The following is a 19,792-nucleotide window of genomic DNA, read 5'->3' as shown; positions in this document are numbered from 1 at the left end:
TTTAAATATTAAGTGCCGATTTACAAGTTACATTCGTGAAGTTAGCAAGTTTTAATAATGATCTTTTTTATTTTTACAATATTCCTTAATTTGGCGCTGCGCTCTTTAGACCTAACCAGCTACTTTTCACTAATACTGATCATGAAGCTAAGTGCCTCGACATGCTACAGTAGAGAGTGGCTTGTTGACAATTAAAATGAACCGAAACAATGCTCATTAGAGCTTTTCCTTTTACTAGACCGTAGCTTACATTTATGCGAGGGCTTAGTAACAAGAGTTCGAAGTCAGTGTGCATGTTTTGGCACTGAAACCGCTGGCAACAGACAGATAATGGCTTATATAGTTGTCAACAACTGTCTCACAGACTAAGAAAGCTTAGTAAGGCTTAGTTAATTTTCGATCACATTGTTATCGATACATTGCTTACACTGCCTTTTTAGTTATCGACAACTTTTTACTTTCGCCTACTATGCAGCATCGAGTACTACATCTCTGGTCTATCAAGGCCCAATTAAACGTGGCACTGTTAGACGAAGTGCAACTGAACGCAATAAATAGAAATAAAAGGTATCGTCGTTTTTTCCCAATCAAAAAAAAAAAACAACTGAGAGCCAAGTGGCTCGTTGGTGCTTAGGGTATTGGGGCCAGCGCAGGTCATCTCCCAGCATTTTGTTGCCTATTTATACGTATTTACAAGTAAACGGTGCAAGATATAGCGACGTTGATATAACTAGTCAGAATATCTTAATATAAGTTGGGTGAGCAAGCTCATAGTACAGATATCAAGTAGAACTAGTGTTTACAATTACTGCTTTTTTTCTGTGCGAGGACAGCGCCATTTGTGTTGATATAGACAGGTGGAAGTTATGGGATTAAAGTAGAAAATATAAAACAAAATGAATCCTTGAACAATACTAATAAATGCTATGAAATTGAAAGAAGAATTCGAGAAATTTATGTCATTTTCTATTAGAAAAACCGTTTTCGGCGCTGATTCGGTTTGATCAACGTCTTAAACTGGCGTTAAATTCATTTGCAAGGGTCGTTTTGTTTGAAGTGTCCCAAAACAATACTTTTTTAACTGTTCTTCGCTGAATCGGTATATAGAGAAGTTTTCAATTGACTGTCGTAAAACCAAAACTAAAGTAATCACTCTGGCCAATCACAAACGACGTAGACAAAGGCATAGACAATCCAGCAAACCAATTAAAACTCGATGCAAATACAAGTTGCCGGCACAAAGCGCGGGAGGACGTACCCAAGCAAGTGGCGATTGGTATTGGTTATACTTCTGATTGGCTGAGAAAGTGGCGCGAGATTTTTAAACCAATCACTGAGAGTAGTAATGTAAAACCAATGCAAACGCGAAGTACTTTTACCATTCAAGTGAAAACCGCTCTATTCAAGAATCATTTTAACTAAATCAACTGAAAACAGTTATATCCCAGTAGATTAGAGTACGAAAAAAAAAAAACCGGTTGGAATTGTGTTCCATTTGGGCTGTTCAACCAAATTTACCAAATCTGGAGTGGTTGATCATGAAATGGAGCACCCAACTGAACACGATCTAAGTAAACTGCTTAGTTTAAGGGAACAATTTGAACGAATAAGAACCGCGCCCTCTCTCAGGGGGTAAAAAAAAAACGGTGTATTAAATTTCTACCACTGTTCCTTCCTCGTCGCTTACGGAAGGCAATGTTGCTGAACTCTTCCTTGCGTCCTCAAAAATGGAACTTATATCAGCTGGCAACTCATCGTCATCATCGCTAGCTTCTTCGCCATAAGCTCTTTTCTTATCAGTTTCGTCGAACTTCAAGTTCCCTCCTGCTTCTTCACTGATCACAATAATATCCGGGATATTTCCCATGGCTGGTCGTCTGGCTTTCCTCTCTTTAGACCCGCGCAGATCAAACCTCACCCTTCGTTCTTTGCTTTTTTCACTGCTTTTGCCCGGCGGCTTATCCACGGAAACCTCTCGAAATTCTCTACGTTTCTCGTCACTCTTGTCTTGACCTTGACTGTGATCGAAGCCAGGGTTCTCGTGGCTTTCAACGTGTTTTGTAATTGCCGTGGCTTTGGTTGCAAGGCTCCCTATGGTATTACACTCTTTATGATCTTCGTAGCGGTCAATACGGGAATCAGTGGTCGACCCATAATGATTTAAGGAAACGGCTTCCCTTTTCTGTTGAAACACAATATGATAAAGAATTGGTCAATTATCGTACTTACTAAAACCTTGAAGTGCAAAGTGCAAAAAAACCTGAGAAGCATTTATAGGAACAAAACCTTTAGTGCATGTGCAGATTCGACCGTCATGTTCCTGAGCTTCCGTACATCTTCAATACGTCCTTGCCATTTTTCATTTATTATAACGGTGTTCCGCGGACAGCTTGGGCTGAAAGCAGTGTTAAGATCCATATATGTGAGGTGAAGAGGAAAATCTGTTCGATTTCATCGACTGACTGCCTACCTGACTAAGTGCTTCAAGAAAAACCATGTTACAATGTTTTGTGCTGCTCCAAATTACGTTCAAATCGGGGATGACTTGAAATAATAGTTCAAAAACCAAGGAAGTAATAATAACCCCAAAATAAACTAGGATGGGTAAAGCTGAAGAAAATCAAGTCGAGCGACAAACTTTTTTTTTTTTCATTTACCTTGTTTTCTTATTATAACTTAGGCTACCTAAATTTAATTCATTTGTATTGATCGTGCTAGGACAAATCAGATTTGGTCGCTCTCTGTATCATTAATATGAAACCTACCTCTTCATGATCTTTTTTCCGTGCCTGATTCTTCACTTTGTACGAGCCACTTCCTCTTCTGTGGCAAAAACAATTATCAACTAATTAAATACAGCTCACGGGAAAAGGCCATTTTCCAAGTTGGTTTTCCTTCTTTTTATAAAATGAACCTTGGTGCACACCATTCCATATGAAAATGAGTTTCGCTCATAATGTTCACTGAATGGGCCCTTTGCAACCAACGGTCACATGCACAAAATAGCACCTTGCTGGAGGGCAAACTACGCTCCGACACATCCAAAACAAAGAAAAGTTAGGTGTGACTGGTTGAAGTCGCTTTGTTTTGCATGTCCCAGCGCGTCGCTTGCCCTCCACTGAACAAGGTGAACTTCCTAAGGTTCATTTGAAAGGTTCCGGAGAAGACATTACTTTGAAGCAAAAGTCAAACAAAGTAGAAAACGACCTGATATTTTTTCATTTTGTAGGTTAAAAATAAGTTATGACGGATATGATTCATTGGTGTTAAAACAAAGCTACGAACGTGCTGTTATTGTTACTTACAATGGATTTCGTGACAGTGCGAAATCACCCTGAAAAAAAAATAACAGCACTTTAGTTAAAATCAGAAAATACAACAACAAAGTACAGAGAAGCTCACAGGATAACCTCTACCCTCCACCCCAGCATAACACTGTAAAACTCACTTAAGGTGGCTCGTACCAGTTTTCAGGTTTTTGACTGTGCGACGTTTGGAAGAAAATGGCCAAAAAAATAATTAAAGATCGTAACAATTTTTTTGTATAATTACATTACCCATTGTGTTGTTGATCCAAAATACCAATAATTACGTCATCAGTGGTTACCATGGCAACGATAGGCAATGATTTTTTTGGACCCTTTTTCAGCTTCCAGTGCTTATATCTTGAAAACTAACTCGATGACCCCCATTTTTTTTCTCGTGATAACTTTAAGCATATGAAAAAGAAACTGTATAATTATTTTAAAAAAATTCTACGAAGCGGATTTTTTGCAAATGCAAAAAAGAGCAATTTGTAAGTAATTAAAAATTCCTTTCGTAGAATTTTTTTAGATTTTTTCTGGCGTTTCCTTTACATAAAAGGAAAATATTAGGGCAATAAAAAATAGGGGTCATCGGGTTAGTTTTCTTGCTAAAGCCTTCGCGAACTCAATAATTCCCACGCGCGTTTCCGCGCACTTTAAAATTTCGATTTTAAAAGTTTGGTATTTACTCATGCTCAGTTCTGACTACCGCTGATCTTTGCGGGCACATACGCGCGCAACACGCGTGGACTTCCCCTCGCTTTGTCTGCGAAACTTTTCGGCTCAGGATTTCATGGAATTTAGCCAGATTCAGTTAGCGCCAGTTGTGCCTCTTAGGTCTTACTGTTTAGTATTTCTTTGTCTGAATAATCATGTGTTTGAAAGCGAACTCAAATAAGCTGAAACGAAAAAAGTGGAATTGAGTCACGATCTCCGACAAGATCGATCGTAGCACATGCGAATTTGCTTTTGTAACTCGAGCAGCGAGATCCGAAAACATTTTGACTGTCGAACATTAAGTTGACTTAAAATGTTCTTGATGAAAAAACTTCAGTTGAACGCGGAATTTTTTCTTAAAATGAAGAAAAGCAACCTCGCACTCGGCCGCCATGTTTGTTTTTCTTTTCAAATCTCGCGCGTGACTCGTGGGCATGAAGCGTGACGCGCGCGCTAGTCACCAGACTTCCCACGCAAGAAAAACCGGTACGAGCCACCTTAAATGGAGCGGCCGACAGACCTACGTGATGGTTTAAGGATGAAGATTAGTCACATAGTCACTCGGTCGGTAGGGGTGAGCGAGGGTTTGTCACTCAGTCGGCTGGCCGGTCAGTCGGTCAGAAAGAAAGTCACGCAGTCGGAAAGAAGGGCAGACGGACAGTCAAAGAGAAAGTCCTACATTTATCAATGCACATATGCACACGCTTACAAAGAAACATACCGACATAGGGGCTGGATCTTTTTGAACTGTGTACTTTGTGTTCTTCCTCCTGTGACAAAAAGCAAAGCATCAGTATAACTTCAAATGGAGGAAATCAGCATCGTGTTCATGTAGAGAGACTCACTTGAATGATGTTTCCATCACGATAAATGAAAACAGGGCGGCAGTTACTATGCCGTTTGTCAAATTAAGGAGGGAAATGTGACATGACGTTAAATATGTATGTGTGTTTTTTTAAAGCATATTACAAACCAATAGGACAACTGAACCAACAAATGTTGGCCGGGAACCCGTGATGAGAGGGCTGGGGTCAGTGATAAGAGGGTGGGAGCCAGTGATGAAAGGGTGGAAGCCGCCAGTGATAAGAGGGTAAGAGCCAGTGATAAGAAGGTGGGAGGAAGTAATGACGGCATGGGAGGCTTCATATTAACTGTTCAGAAAGGGGCTTAGCTTGTGACTGGGTTATTTTCTCTCACGCGATAATAATAATAAAGCCAGGATCCGAGCCAGGATTCGAGCCAGGATCCGAGCTAGGATCCTAACCCTATTATAAAAGCTAACCGCAAGCAAACTAAGCTAAAGTAGGCTAACCTAAGTGCTATTTAGGCTAACCGGAGTGCTAGTTACGCTAGCCAAACGCTAATTTAGGCTAACCAGAGTGCTATTCAGGCTAACCGGGGCGCTAGTTAGGCTAACCGGATCCTGGCTCGGATCCTGGCACGAAGTTTAGGTATCCTCATATTTACCCAGATAGTCGAGTTCCATCTGCCCTGGAATCACTAAATCCTTCAATGCCGGGAATATCTGAAGAGGAGCTGAAATAACATAAAGCAAGACACAAATCGCAATGTTAGCAAAAAAAGGTATAGTTCTGAAAATTTCTAATACCATTTCTACTAACAGACTGATAAAACATTTGAATCAGCGTAGCTAGTGATGCTTAGGTCAGATACGATAGGTCATTGTAAGTATAATTAGCCCTTAAGGTTTTTTTTTAACAAATGCTTATAATTGGTTTTAGTATATATGGGGTTTTATTTTTTTCGCAAAAATGTAACTGAAAATATATTTACCGGGAATGCCGAGTTCCATCAGCCTTGGAATCAATAAATGCTTCAATGCCAGGAATATCCATAGAACTGAAATCACGATGTTAGCAGTAATAAATAAGAAAGAATTCCGTAAATAATCTTCTGACATTTCTAATACAGTAAAAACCTGCGTGTAAGAACCTACTTTTTTCAGAGTTTGGCAAAACAGGTTCTTGTATTATGGGGTATTTATTGACAGTTTAGGCTAAGTAGGTTCTTAATTAGGTTCTTAATTTCTACAGAGTAGACTTTGTTGTTGATTATCAGAAAATAGTATAAAATCTGGTCTGTTCTTCATTATAAATATTTATTAATGTACCCATGCTACCAGAAGTCCAACAACATTAATTGATCAATGATACAGTACTGTATTATCGATCACCTTTTTTTTGGTAAAAAAATATAAATTAAATAGTTAAACCCCACATATGAGAACCTGTTGGAATTTGTTTGGCTAAACAGGTTCTTATATTTTGGGGTGTTAAAAAAGCAAATTTCTTCCAGAAGGTTCTTAAATTCCTAGGTTCTTACACGCGGGTTTTTACTGTAACAGACTTAACTACATTCGAATCAGCCCTGTAAGTGATTTTTCGAGCAGGTACTATTGGTTCATGAAAGCATCATTTGTTTTGGTTAGTACCGGGTGCTTTTTTGCAATTCGAGATGTAGTTCAGGTTTTAGAAAAGTGATCAATCTTTTGTACTTACTACCAGGCCGTTGCTGGTGTTAAAGGTGATTCTCCGGTATTACTTGTCTTGTAAATGGTCTTCTGACTAAAAAATAAAGCAAAATAAGAGAGTTTTTAATGTCAAGAATTCCAACCTGACATATGAAAGACAAACAGGCACCGTTTTTAATTTTAGACCTATCACCCCATAACGTCTAGCTTTCAGAGTCATTTTGCCCTGCTTTAAAAGTGTGGAATGCCGTTTTCTTGTGCGAAACCCAAGTAATGGCTTCCCGTTGGAACATTGGGTGATAGTTAAGATCAATCGTCTAAGGCCAAGTTCAGGTTATTATTGTCCAATCGGAACACAGCACGAACAAGTCACGTGAACCTGCCTTTGCCAAGAGCATCCACAGTTCACTTACAATCAATGCAATTGTTCTACAGTGCAATCCCGATTTCTTGTTCTTTCAAGGGAAACGAAAATTGGTTCGAGCAATCAGGCAGTTTGAGAAATCTGGGTCAAAATTGTAGTTTTCGACTGAGGAAAGATAAAGATTTTTGGTTCGAGTTAGAGCAGTTTTCAATTGAGTGTCGTAAAACCAAAACCAAAGTAATTACTCCGGCCAATCACAAAGGACACAGACAAACCAGTGAACCAATCAAAACTCGAAGCAAATACATGTAGCCGGCACGAAGCGCGGGAAAACATGCGCGAGCGAGTCACGATTGGTTTTGGTTTTAGTTCTGATTGGCTGAGAAAGTGGCACGAGATTTTTAAGCCAATCACTAAGCGTAGCAATGCAAAACCAAAGCAAACGCAATTAACTTTTGACACTCAAGTGAAAACCGCTCTAACAGGATGTTCAAGAAATCGGGATTCCAATGTATTTTATCATTTCAACCAATCAAATCTCACAGTAAAAGGGGCTGTGTCACGGCTGAGTTAAGTTTATTTTCAGGATTAAGTTTTGCCAAATGCTCGTTTTAATTGCAAGGAAATTACTTCTATGGGCCTAAATGACAAACCCATAGCTTCATTGCAACCTAATGTGTCTCTCGGGCGTAGTTACAAGCAAATAAGATTTTCTTTGAAAACTGTTCAGCCTAACAATATTTCAAAAACTCATATTGCAATCCGTTTTAATCTTCGTCTCTTTTGGCGATCCATACCTTCTTTTGTAGTTAGTGTGTAATTGAATTTTTCCTTCGCTGTTTTAAGATGTTATTTTTATATTTCAACAAATTTGATGGTCGTCTCCCATGCCTAAATTTAGCTAAAATCCGTGACACAGTCCCTTTAAGCTTACCGTTTTTTCTTGCGGCACGTGATTATAATACCGATCAATCCTGCTACTCCGATACCGACAGAAATCACCAACATGGCGGCAATCACAGCACTGAACTCCTCCCTTGAGCCTGTGGACGCCTCCGCTGTCCCGCCTGAAGGCGTGCGTATGTTCCACTTTTCAAAAATTTCGTTGATCAGTTCGGTGCTATTCAGCAAAAGACTGAAATTCAATCACAAGACAAAAAAGATTTTACTGACAAATAATTATAAAGTGAGATTAAAAAACATGGCCAAAACAGAGGTACAAATTGTCAAAAATGTGTTAAAGCAAAACTGCAACGCAAAAACTGATGACAGATGACAAAAATATTGCCACACAAAACAGACTTGCTGTGGTCTCTATAGCGGATATCTGAGTCTCCTTGCGGTTTACCTCATAAAATCGTCCGGGGTTAGAATATGCAGCGTGCTATTCTCAATAGCATGGAAATAGATTATGGTGCTGAAATGAATCAAAACAAAATCAGCTGTTAATGATACAGTACTAGCCTCGCCAATACTCATTTAAACACCTGGGAGGAGAGGGGCACTGTAAGAGTAACGTGTCTTGCCTAAGAACACAACGAAATGGCCCCGGCCAGGGAACGATCCCGGACCGCTCGATCGAGAGTACAGCGCACAAATCATTGGGCCACCGCGTCTCAATTAGTTTTCATGACACACTACTAGGTTTATAAAACGTTTTTTGATAAAAAATAATCACCATACAGACTTTTTCAAAGCTTTTTGAATAAAAGTTTCGTGAGTTAGGAACTTACTGTTGTGGAACAAGTCGGAAAATGTATCTCCAAAACAAACGTATGGCAGGACCCAAAATTGAAAGACTACGTAAATGATGGGGCATACCCGAAAGTTTTGCATAGACCCCATTGCCCCTTCCCCCATCTCCCCTTCCCATCATGGGCAAATATTACTAATTCAAACTTCCCGACTACTCAACATTTCTATAAACAAATATTTTAAACATATTACCTCAAGAAATTTGTGCTCAAGGGGTTCATCCTCATGAAGGATGCGTCTTAGATAGCTTTCCACCCCTGAAAAGGGAGTAAGTCCTCCCCAATTGTAGTTGTTATAACTACGTCTTCAAAAACTTACCGTCCGTCACTAGTGTCTTGCATGTCTTTGATTATCACTGTCCCTCCAGTAAGATTACGCAGCATGCTAAAGATAAATTAAAGAAAATGTAACCAGTGTAATCGTATGCAGCCAATTAGCACTAAAAATAAAACTTTGCAATCGGTGGGAAGCGTGGCAAAATCAAGAACCCAATTAATGGCTTTTACACCAGTTGCTTTTTAGAGGGTGGATAGCAGAAAAAAAAAAAACAATCACTATCTATCAAGTGGATAGCGTCATACATTTTGCGGCACTTATTCACTCGATAGTATTATCCACCGTTTGAACAACCGGGCCTGATTGGCTGAAAAAAAGGTGTTTCAAATATGGCGGCTGTCGATCAAAATTGCAAAGAAATTCTAACACCGGATTCAAATAAGTCATAGTCTGTGCATAGTCTACTTGTATTTGTTTCACAAGAATGGGAATTGCATGACCTTAAGAGAAATCTGTACCACAAACGTCACCTACAGCAATCGTCAGTGATCATATCTAGACAAACGAAGGTAAACCAGACGTAATTTAAACAGCAAACCTTTCAATTTCGTCTTTTTTCTCTTGAACGAATACAAGAGGAATACCAAGCTCAAGTGACAGCTTTGTTGAATCAGATAGAACGAAAATCTGAAAGGAAGAGAAAACGAAGCGACGGTAAATATAGACCGTCAAACTTAAATGGTAATTCTGCTCATCAATAAATAAACAACAACAACAACAGCAACATTAAACAACGTACGTGAACAGAAGCGTTTTGATTGGCCATGTTGTAAGGCGCTTTCCCCAAGTTGTCCGCGGCTGAAACTGCTAGAGTATAATTTATCTTTCCAGCGACCTGAGCCGAGAGATTGGACAGGTATACTTCACCAGTGCTCGGGTTCAGGGAGAAAATCCCAGGAGCGTCTTGGTGCACGATAGAGTACCGCACAGAGCCATAAGAACCAGAGTCTTTGTCCAAGGCCTGTGTAGGAATAAAAATAAATTGTTGTTTTATTGTTTTCAAGCTAAAAAAAAAAAACAATAGAAACGTCTTTACGCCTGATGCAAAAAAATTCTCTCTATCTATTTGCAGCCCTTTTATTAAAAGAAAACAACAAGACAAAAGTGTTCCTTTGGGAGTAGCATGCAAGAATGATGTCAAAACAATAGCTACACTTGTTAGACGTCGTCTAAACGTGGTCTTCGTGAACTCCGGTTCATCGGCGTTCAAATAATGTGATTTAGATTCCGGTTAGCCATGGTTTATGGAGTCGTGGTTTAAACTTTGATTCAGCCTTAAACCACGTCTAACTTAGGTTTCGTTTAAATAATCGGTCCTACCTATCTGTTTACAACCATAAATTACATAGTACTAAAGCCTATAGAGGGAATTACCTGAACAGTCACCACGACAGTGTCCTCTGAGGCTTCACCTTCATAGAAGCCTAAAAATCAAATTGAAAAAAGGTACTGGTTACATTACTGATTACACGAGGATAAGATCGAATGAAGAGCTAGTGTAGTCTAGAACATGTAATAACGTTGCCTTCTTGCCCCGAATATATTCATATAATTTATGGCATGGGTGGTTATTGCAAATTCGAAGATACATAGGGCAGTGCTTACTTGAGAAGCTATAAACGTCGAATTTAATTAACATGTTTAAGATAAAGTATTGTTACCCGATCCAAGCGATCTAACAGGGATGTAGAATTTTCGTTTAAAAGAGTCTTGTCCAGCTTACGTACCTCCTACGAAGTCTGTTTGAGTGAAAACTGGCGGATTGTTGTTCTCATCCTGAACTTGAATTGTTGCTGTAACCTCATCAAAAGTGATGTCTTGGTCTAGAAAGAACGACAACATGAAAGAGAAGACGTTATAAGCGTAAGTAAGCGAAACACGCGTGAGATGCGCATGAGATGCGCCTCATACCCGTCTCCTGTATGCTAAAACCTGCTTACTGTAAAACTGCAACTTTTCAGGCCCCTTTTTTCAACAGAATTGTAAAACCCTAGAACATTATCTGTAATCTCGCCCCTCAAGAAAAATTTTCTTGTTAAAGTATGTTTAAAAATTTTCTGCGCGCCACTTATTTTACTCTACTGGACACTACCTATGATATTGACATGCCCTGCACCTGCATGGTTCCTCTCCGGTAACTGCCCTTGCCATCGCTCTTAATTTTTTCTGACCGATTTCATTTGCACCTTATTTTTAACTATAAGTAATGAATTAGATTTATTGCAATTTTATTACATTTTCGATTTTTTTTTCGCTCTTTTTCAGCCCAAAGTTTCGAAAAGTTTGTAGCCTTTTTGTGTTTTTTTTTTTTCTAAGATTTTCTGAATTCCTTGGGGCGAAACTTCCTCGAATCTCGAAATTATTTTTGTCCGCTACTATTAACCGCGACGAGGAAAAATATTTTTTCGCGTCCACAAAAAAATGCTAGTACAGGAAATTTGTCATCATTTCTCCATATTTGGTCAACTTAAGGATAATGGCTCAGATTCGTAGCGCGGGGAACCAATGAGAAAGCTAGAAAATCATTATCCAGAGATAAAAATTTACTAATACCATTTTTATTATATTTGCCATGTAATAATCTTGAGTCCAATAAAGTTTATCGACATAATTTGCACAAACACCTAAAATTGTTGTGTTTTGAAAGCTCCTCTTTATAATGTTTACTGAAACAATTACACTTCTAGACCTTGTTTTTCATGAGTAACAGTCGACTCGGCTGTGCCTCGTTGATTGGTCGCTCATAGAAAACGTAGGCTCGTAGCCTATTTTACAGTTTTGTGCGCAGTGATCAGGCCTTTGAGTAGAAGTGAGGCTAAAATTGACTTTATTGTGAAACAAACCTTACTTTTCAAATTTTATTATACTAACTTACTGCTGATCCCTATTATCACAAGGTCGACCCAAATCTCGCTTTCATACACAATGGTCTAATTGATAATGGTGTAGTCCGCACGACCACACACGCACACACACACGCAGACAAATCATGCGGAAACCAAAGCTCATCATGACTTTTAAGTTACCTCTTCGTTTCCTGGACTGGCTACCTACAGGTGAATCACGTGCCCTAATAACCAAACGGAACGTAGTGGCTGCTTCGTGCTCCAAACTCCGATTAACGTAAATTGTTCCTTGGTTTTCGCTGATATTGAAAAGACCTAGAACAAAACCAGCAAAAACACACAAGACAGATTAGAGACAAAAGGTGGCCTAATGGTCAATGCAGTTGACTCCAGATAGAATGGTTGTTCTTGAACAAGACACTTTACTCTTACAGTGCCTCTCTCCACTCAGGTGTATAATGGGTACCGGCAAATTAAATGCTGAAGGTAGCCATGCGACAAACTAGCATCCCATCCAGGGGGAGTAGAAATACTCCTAGTCGCTTCATGCTACAGGAACCGTAGCTAAGTGCCGGCCGTATGGGCCAACAGGCTTGAACGGGGACTAGAGCAATAACTATTTACAGTCGAAATGCTAGACAGAAAGATACAAGATTTATTACGCACCTTTCTCGTTACCGCTTGTAATTTCATAAAACACTTCTGATTGGTTATCTTTATCAGCATCCACAGCTCTCACTTGTCCAATGACGTCACCAACACGTGACAACTCACTTGGCGTAAACCTGAAAGCACATCAAGTTTTAATTTACGCGCGCAAATCGTATCTTTTCAGAGGACATGACCGCTTCTTTCTTTCCAAAAATTGCAGTAAAAATAACTATATCTTACCGGTAACTTCGCTGTACAAAACGAGGGTAGTTATCATCCACATCGCTGACATTTATAAATACGCGTACTTCACTCGATAACAAGTTATGTTCAAGATTTGTGTTCAGCACTTTTGCCTGCACCAACAACTGCAAAATAAGTTGAAAAAAGAAGAACTGCTGTCAGTAATTTATTTTTTGGGAAGATGAGTCTTCACCTTCATAGAAGCCTAAAATCCTTCTGAAATGGATGAAAAGAAAAATTTAAATAATAGCTTAAGAAAGCAAAAGAACGCATCATAGGTAATAAAAATCCAAAAATGAAAAAGGATTGTAAAGATTATAAACTGGATTAGCTCAGATTGTACTCAAAGGTACAAAATTGACTTTACTTCTTGGCCGATCTATTCATTTTAAAGCTACTTTCAGTGTTACCTGACCACGCTATGTAGGTCATGTAAACTTGGCGTCTGGGATAGTTCGGAAAGACATTCAAAATGACGGCAACACGAAAGTGACGTACGAAGTTGTGAATGACTAAACTTAGCCAGTTGCAAAAAAGTCCAAAACAAATCTAAGACTTCAACGAGATTTTATATTTAAACTGGGTAATAAAGCGGTTTAAAAACGACCTATCATCAAAACATTTCGACTGCTTTTAAAGGAGGAGATGAGCATCAAGAAGACTTTACAACTAGAGACTGTTCTTGTTTTGTAAAAAAAATCCGGAATCAAATAAAGTAGGTCAACTGCTTTCAAACGTTTTCTTAACAACCCTGAGCACAAAAGTAACTTATTTATATTTCAAATTCTCTTGTCTGTGCTACTCACGGTGTAGTTGGAAGTTGTTTCTCGATCCAGGCCTCCCTGAGTAGTAACGAGTCCTGTTTCAGGCTCTATCAAAAACTTCCTTGAGCCCGCGCTACTTTGGTCGTACAAGATTTTGAACAGAACATATGAGGTCACATCCTGAAAAAATGAATGAAATAAACACAACGCTTAACTTTAACTTAAAGCGTTTTTACAGCGGTTATGTTGGTATTCCCTAACATTGGCATTTTTCGCCTTTGGGAAATGAGTTCTTTCCGTTCGTTTCTCATGCAAACATGAATTTCAATATGGTGGCCGTGAAAACGCTCCATGTCTATACAAAATAAATAAATGAATATAAAAGGAATAAATAAGGAATGACAGAATCGATGACAATGAAAGACAATTATCAATTGGGATATGCATTTTGATAATGTATGAAAATGCATGATAATGTAGGGTAAATAAATATATAAAAGGAATAAATAAGGAATGACAGAATGATGACAATGAAAGACTATTATCAATTGGGATATGCATTTTGATAATGTATGAAAATGCATGATAATGTAGGGTAATGCATGATAATCAGTAACGAAAAATACACATGCACGAAAAGAGAAAAACCAGTGTGTTTATAAATTTGGACCTTACAATCATTGTATCGTATCTTTTTCTTGACTGTATTTTGTAGCATTGTACAAATTAGTTTTGATACCTGCTGACTGCTGGTGACATTAATTCTTATCACAGATGTCCCGGCTGCTACCGACTCTGCAACCTCTGCCTGATATTCACTCGAGGTGAACTGTGGTTTTTGAACACCCACGTCATATACAATAACCTGAACCGTCACGTTTGTCGACAACTTGGGAGAGGCCAAAGAGTTTTCAGCGATCACAGTCAAGTTGTAGGCTGGTTTCTCGTCTCTTTTCTGTGGAAGGTAAAATGGAAGAAAAAAGAAAGAAAGAAAGAAAGAAAGACAATGCTTATCAATTTGCTTACCACAATTTTGGGACGAAGAGAGTAAGAGATAAAAGACAGCATTTTAACTAATTTAGCGTAGCATTCTCAAAATTCAAAAGTCAATAGTTTTGGCCCTAACACTCAATTGTTTTACCGAGCAAGACGCTTTACTCTTACAACCCCTCTTTCCACGCACAGACATGAAATGATACAGATAAACTGTTAGGGGGCACCCGAAAATTTGCGGGAGAAACCTGCTGCATGGTAACATGCGGGGGTAACATGGACTACGGGTAGGTGTGGTCGACTTCATCCCATTCAGGCAGAGTAGTAGTAGTATCCTTAGTCACTTCATAGAGCAGTTTTTAATTGAGTGTCGTAAAACCAAAACCAAAGTAATCACTCTGGCCAATCACAAAGAACACAGGCAATCCAGTGAACCAATCAAAATTCGTAGCAAGTACATGTAGCTGGCACGAAGCGCGGGAAAACGTGCGCGAGCGAGTCGCAATTGGTTTTGGTTTTAGTTCTGATTGGCTGAGAAAGTGGCGCGAGATTTTTAAGCCAATCACTAAGCGTAGTAATGCAAAACCAAAGCAAACGCAATTTACTTTCGACACTCAAGTGAAAACCGCTCTAAATGCCACAGGATTGGGAAAGACTACCACACGATACCGATGGAAATTTACAAATATTGTTCTTCGGGAAATTAGTAGTTTTAACACTCACAAGTTGTCGAATTGTACGAATTATTCCAGTGCGGCTTGTAATAGCAAACACTTCTGACCCATTGCCTGAAAAAAATTGAAACAGAAAATGAATAAAGAAGGAAGGGAGGGAGGGATGGGGGGACTGGGGAGGGATAAATAAAACGTTAATAGCTCTATACTTACCTTCGATGCGATAAAATATCTTGGCGTTGTTAGCCTCGTCCTTGTCAAAGGACGCCACTTTGCCGATCTCAGTGTTGGCAGGTGTTAAGTCTTGAACGCGGATGACGATGAAATCCTAATGAAAGATAAAAAGACATCAAACATAGGTAAGCAAGCAAAGGAAGTTAAAAAAAACGTAAAAGGCCTCACTGAAACACACAAAAGGGACTGTTTTGGTAGAAAACAAAGTAACCAAAATGGGGCATGAAATACCCTTCCAAAACTCCTCAAGCACGAAAATCACTTTAATTGACTTGGAACACAGAACAGTACATAGTTTTCTTGTTTAATATCAGTTGAAAATAATATTGCCTGCATGACCCTTCAGTTCCCATCAGTTGCTGGCGGTGGGAATGAATGTTACGACATCTTTATACCCAGACGTCGTTTCACTTACATGCACCAAAACGTATGGTAATAATGTAATTGTGTGAGTGTCGTGGGTGTGCACTTAGCTCAGAGCTATTTTTCTAGGCATGCTTCTCGAATGAATCTATTATATCCCTATTATTGCCATTTGATAAATAAAAGGGCTAAAAGCACATCGCCAAAAGCTATCACAACACTTCTTCTTAAACGCTCTTATTTATTTTATTTATTTATTACATTTCTTTATACACGGTTAAAAACATCAGGAACTCCAGGAAGATACTACTAAATTACAGTTATAATAAAAATTAATACAAATATACTATTAATGAATACTAATTAATAAAAATTGAAGACGTAAATTCATTAAACTAATCCTGTTTTCCATGAATGCCGTGTCTAACTTTACTTTTAAATTGATAAAAGGATTTTATCATCATGAGATTACAGGGTAGGCTGTTCCAGAGAGTTGCACCACTGTAACTAAAGCTAACTAGATACCTGCTAGATACCTGCCATTACTCTAAGCGAGCAATGGTCAGCTTTTGACAAAAATTGACATTTCCAAAGTCGCCATATTAAATTAAGTTGGGTGTATTAAGGGGAGATAAAAATCACAAAAACAGTTCACATATAGTTCCATAATCAGGAAACAAGTACAAACCGTGGTGTTAGAAGTCCCGCATGATAAATGGTTTTCAAAGAATTCTGGTACGTTGTCATTGATATCAGTGATGTTGATTGACACTTGAACCGCTGTACTTCGTGACTGCGGGAAACCTTGGTCCTCAGCTTTCACAATCAGAAGATGTGAATGAAATGTTTCATAATCTAATGCTTCAGTCGTCGAAATTTCACCAGTTGAAGAATTAATCCTGAAACTAAGAGAACGACAGGTATCTAGTTAAAGTGAATAGCGTTTTCTTCGTAGAAACAACTCTTTATATTTAAAAGATGTAACTTTTAGTAAAATGACAATTTATGCCTTGATTTTTTTTAACATTTATTCGCTCAGTAGCAGTACATACCTCGTAGATGTTGGTGTAGACATCAGTGAGTAGATAATTTCTGAATTTCCACCAATGTCACTGTCGTTGGCCTTACGGAAACAAAATTGAAAAACATAAGGTCACAAACCTGATGTTGGACGGTTCCTCGCTTTCACAAAACTAACAATGAGGGTTGGCAACAAGGTCTTGCCACGACGGCAACAAAAACAAAAACACTTGCTGAATTGCCTGTATCTATTTAGTCCAGTTATGCTAAACTACCTGCGATAAACTCAAGCTAAACTGGTTCTTTCTGTTCCTTTGGTACAACTTAAGACTGCAAAAAGTTTTCGGTTTTTTTTTCTTGGAATAGCAAAACGGAGAAGGTAGCGTGGCTTAGTTGTCGGATTTAAGCCCTTCTAAACAGCTCACTGGTCAGCCTTCTGCCAGAAGGGAGTCTTAACCTTGCTATATTTGTTTAAAATATTTCTATCGTGTTTTTTTGCAGGTGTGCATTTTAACGAGTATTTTGCATGCTCCTCAGCGATAGGTGGATAAATTAACTTTTCTTTTTCGTTTGACTCTCTTGCTGTACGACCCAGGAGGAAACTGCTGATTTACCTTAACAGCGCCTACAATCAATCCAGCGGTCTCCTCGACAACAGAAAACTGGTAGCCACCCGGTGAGGTGAAATGGGGCGAGTTGTCGTTGACGTCACTGACAAAAACCGTGACGTTTACAGTAGTACTCTAGGAGTTAATTTGATAGTGACAAGTATTAGCCTACGAGTATACGACAAAATAGCACATAGTTTTTCAAGTGTAGACCATGTTTAGTAGCCTCAACTTATTCACACATTCCAGTTAAAAAAAATCTAAGTTGAACTCTCAGTTGAGGGCAAAATGAAGTCTTCACTTAAACGAAAATTGAATGGATACGGTTTTCGTCCCCAATTTTTTAGGCAATTTGATCATGACATTTTTGCACCATGCTGGCGTGAAAAGTTTCGGAGCACTCTCTTGAGGTCTTGACTGACTCTGCCATTATGGCACCTACAGTTATTTCGGAGAGTCAGAAACGTCGTGTATGTTACGATACTTCTTAAAGAAAATGAAACTGAAAATTTCCAAGTCCGTTTTAAATACAATTTCCAAAAAATTCTTTTGGATTATGCGGATGCAGCTCGATGTACAAATTGAAAGAGAAGTTACCAGTACACACCTTATTTCCTCCATCCTTTGCTTTCACAACCAAATCGTAAACATCTGCTTTCTCTCTGTCGAGGTCTTTAACAACACTTATAGTGCCACTAAAATGCAAACCAGGAAATAACTATTCATGAAACAAATAATTTGGTAAGCAAGTGGGCCGCAGTCAGGAAATCAGGTACGGGTTGGTAGATAGGCAGCTAGCTTAAGCCCTGGGGAAAAAAAGTCGCGACAAACGCGAGTCTAGCGTGAATGATACTGCTTCTTGAAAGCCGTAGCGACTCCCTGAAAGTATTGATAGCTAACTTTACGGAAGTTGGCAGAGTACCTCAGTTCATCAATGTTGAAGACATTTCCAAGGTTTCCGTCCTCCAGAGAGAACTTTATTTTTCCATTTCCTCCAAAATCTTCGTCCGTGGCCTACACAGTAGTAAAACAGTAGATTTATTGCAATGATTCATAGAAAATAAATAGATTACTACAATATATTGATTTCTGACTGCCCATAAGAACAACTTTAGCTAAATTTAAAATCTAGGACCCGCTGACATTTTAAGGCAAACATAATAAATAATAACCAAATAGTTGAATTTTTTACGCTCGACATTCAGGCCATTAGTACAAAAACGTTAAATTTCAGTATTTTACAGGACCAGCATCGGTCAGCTAATGAGTGCAAATTAGTTGCAGATATACTAACAAAGTTCAATAGTAATAAATTCCAATTTCAATTTAACCCTTGCATACACGCGTTCTTCAGCCTTATGTGCCTCCTTGGCGCGAAGAGGATTATGATACACGAGTTCTGTTTATTTGTACGTACATTCATGTTCTTTCCACTTACCTTGACAGTCAGAATCGTTGTATTCACTGCAGCAGCTTCTGTGACTGTCACAGTGTAAAACTGCTCGTCAAATATGGGAACATGGTCATTGATGTCTTGCAAGGTGACTTTGACGGACACCGTGCTCGACCTAAAAACAAAACAACAAAAAAATTGTCCGCAGTTGAAATTACTAACAACGTTAAAACTTTTAAAACTAGTTCTTAGCACACTCAATCCTACCCCTCCCCGATCGAAATCGGAGCTTTGAGCCAAAACAGACAAAACAGCTTTAATTTTTTTCTTTGTAATTTTTTTCGGATCGTGAGTAATATCGCTAAAAACGCAAAATAAGCTTGCAAAATTATCATTCTCACGGTATGCTCAGTTAGCACAACTTTTATACAAACCTTCTCTGAGTCTTTACTGCGTCATTCTCTGCTTTTACTGTCAAGTAATATTCACCAATAGTCTCCCTATCAAGCTTCTTTGCGCTTCTTATTGACCCATTTACCGGACTAATAGAAAAATCTAGATAGTGATTATTGACATCTGGGACAAGACTGTAGGTGACATAAGCATTGGACGAAGCGTCGCTGTCATTGGCGAAAACCTGAAGAACAAAACAATAGAAAATGGAACAATAAAACAATTTGACGGCAAGCTCGAGGTTTCTATCGGCTGATAGATGGCGTGGGGCGAAGCCCCCAGCCAATTATAAGTCGATACAAACCGAAAGCGAGCCGTCTGATTGTTTTAGCAAAACACAGAGACCGATCTGCTCAACAAAAAGTGGTTTAGTCTATTTTTAGTTTGGTTTCTGATTTCGGTAATTTTCGACCGTCCACTGGCAACCAGATTACAAGTAGGCTTAATAATCGGTCACAGGGTTATACTAAAGGGTATTACCATTCACTCTGGATGGGATACCAGACCATCGCAGGTTACCCCAATTTGGTAAAAACTGGTTACTATTACCATAGTTACCACACCCTCTACTAACTATGCTAT

The 19,792-nt window shown here is 38.8% G+C and overlaps 1 protein-coding gene across 2 annotated transcripts in view; it reads right to left on the bottom strand.

Moving 5' to 3' along the window:
- Positions 1–32: 32 nt before the first annotated feature.
- LOC144651639 (protocadherin Fat 4-like) overlaps positions 33–19,792 on the bottom strand; it is a 45,821-nt gene continuing 26,061 nt past the window's right edge. The window contains exons 14-42 of one of the 2 annotated variants that reach the window (XR_013570354.1): positions 19,192–19,394; positions 18,803–18,932; positions 18,287–18,378; positions 17,972–18,059; positions 17,371–17,499; positions 16,789–16,859; positions 16,425–16,641; positions 15,353–15,467; positions 15,189–15,253; positions 14,212–14,427; positions 13,515–13,652; positions 12,706–12,833; positions 12,481–12,599; positions 11,995–12,129; positions 10,696–10,791; positions 10,343–10,392; positions 9,708–9,929; positions 9,507–9,595; positions 8,951–9,016; positions 8,226–8,294; positions 7,812–8,012; positions 6,542–6,607; positions 5,817–5,882; positions 5,490–5,558; positions 4,744–4,792; positions 3,306–3,334; positions 2,766–2,823; positions 2,287–2,395; positions 2,046–2,182 (exon numbers count right to left, since the gene is read on the bottom strand). Coding sequence is in view for 1 of the 2 variants with exons in the window: in XM_078511583.1 (XP_078367709.1) it covers positions 1,652–2,182; positions 2,766–2,823; positions 3,306–3,334; positions 4,744–4,792; positions 5,490–5,558; positions 5,817–5,882; positions 6,542–6,607; positions 7,812–8,012; positions 8,226–8,294; positions 8,951–9,016; positions 9,507–9,595; positions 9,708–9,929; positions 10,343–10,392; positions 10,696–10,791; positions 11,995–12,129; positions 12,481–12,599; positions 12,706–12,833; positions 13,515–13,652; positions 14,212–14,427; positions 15,189–15,253; positions 15,353–15,467; positions 16,425–16,641; positions 16,789–16,859; positions 17,371–17,499; positions 17,972–18,059; positions 18,287–18,378; positions 18,803–18,932; positions 19,192–19,394 (3,507 nt within the window). In the remaining variant the exon portion in view is untranslated. Of the gene's footprint in view, positions 2,183–2,286; positions 2,396–2,765; positions 2,824–3,305; positions 3,335–4,743; positions 4,793–5,489; positions 5,559–5,816; positions 5,883–6,541; positions 6,608–7,811; positions 8,013–8,225; positions 8,295–8,950; positions 9,017–9,506; positions 9,596–9,707; positions 9,930–10,342; positions 10,393–10,695; positions 10,792–11,994; positions 12,130–12,480; positions 12,600–12,705; positions 12,834–13,514; positions 13,653–14,211; positions 14,428–15,188; positions 15,254–15,352; positions 15,468–16,424; positions 16,642–16,788; positions 16,860–17,370; positions 17,500–17,971; positions 18,060–18,286; positions 18,379–18,802; positions 18,933–19,191; positions 19,395–19,792 lie in introns of both variants that reach the window. The other variant, XM_078511583.1, reaches the window with a different exon arrangement.

The sequence above is a fragment of the Oculina patagonica genome, chromosome 4, assembly GCF_052425735.1.
Source record: "Oculina patagonica isolate OP01 chromosome 4, crgOcupat, whole genome shotgun sequence".
NCBI classification, from domain to species: Eukaryota; Metazoa; Cnidaria; class Anthozoa; order Scleractinia; family Oculinidae; genus Oculina; species Oculina patagonica.
Note: the sequence above shows the minus strand (reverse complement) of the source record. Positions and strands in the feature narration are given on the sequence as shown.